This window comes from Phaseolus vulgaris, chromosome 5 (assembly GCF_000499845.2).
Source record: "Phaseolus vulgaris cultivar G19833 chromosome 5, P. vulgaris v2.0, whole genome shotgun sequence".
In the NCBI taxonomy this organism is placed as follows: domain Eukaryota; kingdom Viridiplantae; phylum Streptophyta; class Magnoliopsida; order Fabales; family Fabaceae; genus Phaseolus; species Phaseolus vulgaris.
Genome location: NC_023755.2, coordinates 21,120,781 through 21,127,172, shown reverse-complemented (window position 1 = coordinate 21,127,172; position 6,392 = coordinate 21,120,781). Strand labels below are relative to the sequence as shown.

Sequence of the window (6,392 nt, the reverse complement as noted above, 5' to 3'; positions counted from 1 at the left end):
GGCATTGGAGTGCTTTCTTCTTTGCAACTCTCTATTTCAAATTTCATGAGAATCTCTTTGCAATACTTTGATTGACATAGAAAGATCCCATCCTTTGTTTGCTTAACCTGCAATCCAAGAAAGAAAGACAATTCTCACATCATAGACATTTCAAACTCACCTTTCATTGCAGCCACAAATTCTTCACACAAGCTATCTTGTGTAGCACCAAAGATGATGTCATCAACATAGATCTGCACAAGAATTATTTCTAAATTTGACTTTTTGATGAAGAGAGTCTTGTCTACCATTCCTCTTTCATAACAATGAGATAGCAGAAAGTTGCTAAGCCTCTCATACCACTACCTTGGAGCTTGCTTCAGTCCATACAAAGATTTCTTCAACTTGAAGACATGGTTGGGATGCTTATGATCTTCAAAACCCGGTGGTTGATCTACATACACTTCCTCATTAATGTAGCCATTCAAGAAGTTACTCTTGACATCAATTTGGAAGAGTTTTAAACCACTCATACAAGCAAAAGACAGTAGCAGCCTCACATCCTCCAACCTTGCAACAGGGGCAAAGGTTTCACCATAATCTATGCCCTCCTCTTGATTGTAGCCTTTGGCAACTAGCCTTGCTTTGTTCCATGTGACCACACCATCTTCATCCAACTTGTTCTTGAAAACCCACTTTGACCCTATAATGTTCATTTCATCTGTTCCGGGAACAAGAAACCATACCTCATTCCTTGCAAATTGATTCAACTCTTCATGCATAGCTTCAACCCACTTCTCATCCTTGAGAGCTTCATCAATTGACTTTGGTTCAATTTGTGATACAAAAGTTGTGTGCTAGCAAAAGTTTGAGATGGAGCATCGTGTGGAGACACCTTCCTTTATCTGCCCTATGATGTTTTCCACTGAAAGATCTCTAGGAATCCTCCATTCTTTGGGCAACTCACTATGTTGCAGAATTTCAATCGGTTGTTTCTGCGAATCAACCGGTTGTTTTTCTGCACAGATTTCCAGCTTCTCCAAACTGATGCTTTGTTCATCCTCTTCAGCTCTGGTCTTCGGGATTTGGATGTTTCTGTGATCTACCTCATCAAAGATAACGTGAACTGATTCTTCTACAGTCATCAACCTCTTATTGTAGATTCTATATGCATGACTTGTGAGAGAATACCCTATGAAGATGCCAAGATCCGCTTTCTCATCAAACTTCCCCAAGTTTTCCTTTCCATTGTTGAGAACGAAACAGCTGCAGCCAAAAAATCTATGATGGTTGATGTTAGGCTTCCTTCCATTGAAGAGTTCATATGGAGTTTTCTTCAAAATGGGCCTAATAAGCACTCTATTCATCACATGACAAGAAATGCTCACTGCATCTGCCCAAAAGTACTTAGGAAGAGATGATTCACTAAGCATTGTCCTTGCTAGCTCTTCAAGAGACACTGTTCTTCCTCTCTACCACACCGTTCTGCTGTGGAGTTCTTGGAGCAGAGAAGTTGTGCAGAATCCCCATCTTCTCACAGGACTTGCTAAACTTCTCATTTTGGAATTCTCCTCCATGGTCACTTCTAATAGAGCCTATGTTGCAGTTCTTTGTATTTTGCAACCTTCTTGCTAGCTTCTTGAATGCAAAAAAGGCATCACTCTTTGATTCCAAGAAAAGAGTCCACGTGAACCTAGAAACGTCATCAACAATAACAAGAGCATAATAATTTCCACCAAGACTCATAGTTCTTGAGGGTCCAAAGAGATCCATGTGAAGAAGTTCAAGGGGTTTTAAAGAAGAAACAACATTTTTTATTTTAAAAGAACTTTTCACTTGTTTCCCTTTTTAGCATGCTTCACAAATGTGATCCCTCTCAAACTTGAGCTTTGGTAGCCCAATCACAAGATCCCTTGAAATTAACTTGTTCAAGTGATTCATGTGAATATGAGCAATTATTCTATGCCAAATCCAAGATTCATCTTGCTTGGATAGAAGACATCCAATTGAACATGGTGAAGAGATATCTAGAAGATACACGTTATTTACTCTCTTGCCTACCAACATTACCTCTTTGGTGTTAGGTAGATAAATTTCACATGTGTTTGACTTGAACATCACTTGATATCCCTTGTCACATAGTTGGCTAATGCTCAGCAGATTGTGCTTTAGACCTTCTACATAGAGCACATCATGGATGACCAAGATGTCTTTGTCTCCTATGGATCCTCTCCCAAGAATCCTTCCTTTGTTGTTGTCCCCATAGGTGACATGCCCTTCTTGCTTAAAGTAGATGCTCAGGAAATTTGATTTGTCCCCTGTCATGTGCTTGGAACATCCACTTTCCAAGTACCATTGTTGCTTGCTCTCCTCCAATATTTACTACAAAGAAGATTTTCAAGTATAAAGATTTGGTCCCCTTATGAATGTGGGTCCATTTGGTTTACATTCATCAATTGAATCTTTATTGCACTTAGGAATCCACTTCATAAAGCCCTTAGGAACAACATATTTTCTGATTTTACAGAACCTCACAGAATGACCTCTTTCCATGCAATAGAAGCATGTAACAATCGATTGTTTCGATGGTCCAATCGGTTGTTTTTCTGGCATTTTCGAAAATGATTTTGAAAATCTATCTTGTTTGTTTTGTGGATTAAAACTCAATCCAGCTTTTCCAAAAACACAGTTTTGAGATGCCAAGACATTCTCAAAGTTGGATTGACCTTTAGAAAGCTTATCCTCAGTTTTAACAAGATAGTGGACCTTATTTTCAAGATTTTCACAGTTTTCACAAACAAGAGTATTACACTTGCAAGTGGAGTTTTTGTAAATGATTTCAAGGTTTTCAAAATCTGTTTTTGAATTTTCTAATTCCTTTTCCAAGCCAGCTATTCTTTTCCTTTAACCGATTGTTCAAGAGGGCCAATCGGTTGGCTTCTTCATGCATTTCTTGAAAGGCTTGAAGTAATTTACCATAATTTTCAGAGTTTGAGGAGTTATATGAACTTACACTACTTGATTCATCCTCATTTATGGCCATGAAGCAGAGGTTGAGGCTTTTCTTGTTTTCCCTTCTTTTCCTTCTTGCTTGACTCTTTGACCTTGCCTCCTTTGGTTCATTGTTTCCATGAGCAGCCTTGAGTGTGTCCCATATCTCTTTAGCAGTTTTGCATTTTGATACCCTGAAAAACTCATTAGTATCTAGTGTAGAAGCTATTATGTTTTGAGCAGTACAATCAAGATTGGCCATTTTACATTCATCATTGGTCCATTGAGACCAAGGTTTTGAAATGAAAGAACCATTCTTTCTAAACTTTGGAATGTAAGGACCATTCTCAATTGAGTCCCAAATTCCTTGATCAATAGATTCCACAAAGATTTTCATTTTGGCTTCCCAAACTTGTAATTCAATCCACAGAATAAAGGTGGTTTCTAGATTGAAGCACCTTCCTCAAAAGATTGTTTTCCAACCATAGAAAAAAGATTTTTGGATCAACTTGAATAACTTTCAAGAACCAAGCTCTTGATGCCAATTGTTAGAATGTATGGCTTTAAACTAGAGGGGGGGTGAATGGTTTAAAGAGGGATTTCTAAAACTTTTAAGCCTTGAATGAAATTACTTCGAGAATATCTTGATTAAGAAATCAGTTTTTCAAAATACAAAGCAAAAAGCACAACACCAGAAAAAACAATTGGTTGTTTCACAGAAACAATCGGTTGTTTATACCATTTAAAGAGTTAAGGGATAGAGAAAATGCACACAGAGATTTATACTGGTTCACTCTAAACCCAAAGCTACATCCAGTCTTCTCAGAAACCACTGAGGAAAACCACTAAGCAATCAAACCTAGATCACTTACAACACAACCAAGAAAGAGACCTTGATCACCTCAAGACACACACTTCTCTTGGCCAACACACCAACACTAAGAATGCTGATCTTGATCCCCTCAAGAACACACAACACTTCTCAGCAAACACACAAAGATTCTTGTTCAACAGATACAAGGATTACACTTGTTACAGAAGCAATTATGAAATCAATACAAGTAGAAATCCTATCTCACACTCTTTGATCAATCTCAATCTCTAAGCAATCTCAACTCTTTCAAAACTCAAAAACTGTGTTCTTGTTGTAAAACCCAAATCTGTTTTACTGTTTTATATCAAAGTTGTTGTTTGTTATCAAATCTTAACAAACTATTAATTGCCTTTAAAGATTGGTCAAAGCATTAAAAACTGGAGCGTAAACATTTAGGAAATCATTTAATGCTCAGTCAAAGCACAAACCATTTTTCTGTTATGGTACCAAAACAAACAATCGGTTGTTTCCTCGAATCAATCGGTTGTTTCCTCGAATCAATCGGTTGTTTCCTCGAATCAATCGGTTGTTTTGGTTTTAACAGCTCAACCATTTGAAAAACAGTTTTCAACCTTTTCTAAAAACACGTAAGTATAAAAAATCGATTATTTCGACAAAACAATCGGTTGTTTTTCACTTAGTTTGAAAAACACTTTTGTTTTAGAAAGATTGAGAATGCCTATGCTTTGGATTCAATCAAGAGTGGATTACATAAACAATCTACCCCAAATCCTATCTAAGACAGCTCAGCAACAACAAGCACAGCCTAGCCTTCAACATCCTTCAAAGGGTTTGGATTCTTCAAAGCTTGAACACCACTTAGTTCAACAACCTCGTCTTCGCTCAAAGGCGAGGATGATTTCCCTGGTGAACTACTTCGTTCTACCTTAGCGTTCTCACTCGTGGGGGAGGTGTTCTCTGCGAACTTACCTTTCCCACACCCGAGACCTCTAACGCAAAGGAGCAGTTTGTAACTAACCTTACCTTTGCTCAAAGGCGAAGTAGGATTTCTGTGGTGAACTATTTCGTTCAACCTTGGTGTTCTCACTCGAGGGGGGAGGTGTTCTCTATGAACCTACCTTTCCCGCTTTTGAGACCTCTAACGCAAGGGAACAGTTCGGAACTGACCTTACCTTCACGCAAAGGCGAAGGAGAATTTCACTGGTAAACTATTTCGTTCAACCTTGGCGTTCTCACTCGAGGGGGGAGGTGTTCTCTACGAACCTACCTTTCCCGCTCTCGAGACCTCTAACGCAAGGCAACAATTTGTATCTGCATTTGTACAAAAATTTGAGAAAATATTTCAATCGAAATTTATTGGGTGACCTCATTAAAAAACCCTTATAAGGGAAAAAAAGCGTCCCCTAAGAACTGTGTACAATGTTACTGTTCAACTGAAATAAAACTTGAGGTTGGTCGCGTTCCATGTAAGAGGAATCGCGCCTCCCTCCTGCGTCTCAAGCCTGTATGCTCCATTCCCAAGGGCCTCTGTCACTCTGAAAGGACCAGTCCACTTGGGGGATAACTTGTTCTCTAGCTGATATGGGTGGGCCTTCCGCATCACCAGGTCGGCGACCTGGAACTGGCGAGGCTTCAGCTTCGAGATGTAGTTGTACTCCACCCTTCTCTTCAAGGCTTCAGCTTTGATTCTTGCTTCCTCCCTGATTTCATCCAGTAGGTTCAGGTTCACCTTTCTTTCTTCATTGGACTCTTCAGCCATGAAGTTCAGAAAAAGTGTGGCGAGCTCTCCTGGATCTCCACTGAAATCATCGCGTCCGACCCATACACCAAGCTGAAGGGTGTCTCTCCGGTGGTGGACTGGGGAGTGGTGCGGTAAGCCCACACTATTCTAGGAACCTCCTCTGCCCAGGTTCCTTTGGCCTTCTCAAGTCTTCTCTTCAGACCTCTGAGCAAGACTCTGTTGGTAGACTCAACCTGCCCATTCATCTTGGGGTGCTCTACTGATGCGAACTCCTACTTTATTCCAACCTCTGAGCATAGCTTACCCAGTTGTTGGCTTACAAACTGCGTGTCGTTGTTGGACACCAAGCGCCTCAGAACCTCGAAGCGACACACTATATTTTTTCACACGAAGTGCTGGATCTTGTGTGTCGTGATCCGCGCCACTGGCTCAGCTTCTATCCTCTTCGTGAAGTACTCTATAGCGACCACAAGGTACTTTATCTACCTTATTGCTAAAGGAAATGGCCCCAGGATATCGATTCCCCATGTATGGAAAGGCCAAGGGCTATAAATTGACCTGAGGTCCTCTGGCGGTGCCTTGTGCCAGTCAGCATGTTGTTGACACTGCTTGCACTACTGTGCGTACGTCGTGCAGTCTTCCCTTACAGTTGGCCAATAGTATCCCGCACGAATGGCCTTTGATGCTAGAGATCGTCCACCGATGTGACTCCCACATATACCTTCGTGCAGCTCTGCCATTATTCGTACGCATACCAAGATTGGATGGGTGAACCCATGTCTGAACAACTCTTCATCAATGAGAGTGTACTTGGCAGAATTTTTCTTGATTTTCCTGGATTCTGTG

General features: G+C 40.4%; 1 protein-coding gene across 1 annotated transcript; it reads right to left on the bottom strand.

Moving 5' to 3' along the window:
• Positions 1-5,234: 5,234 nt before the first annotated feature.
• LOC137834116 (uncharacterized) lies at positions 5,235-5,564 on the bottom strand. Its single transcript, XM_068642179.1, has one exon. The coding sequence runs from the start codon at positions 5,562-5,564 to the stop codon at positions 5,235-5,237; it is 330 nt and encodes a 109-aa protein (XP_068498280.1).
• Positions 5,565-6,392: the final 828 nt, after the last annotated feature.

Bases quoted from the DNA above. Each gene is read 5' to 3' on its own strand.
- LOC137834116 (XM_068642179.1), bottom strand. From the start codon at position 5,564: ATGGCTGAAGAGTCCAATGAAGAAAGAAAGGTGAACCTGAACCTACTG.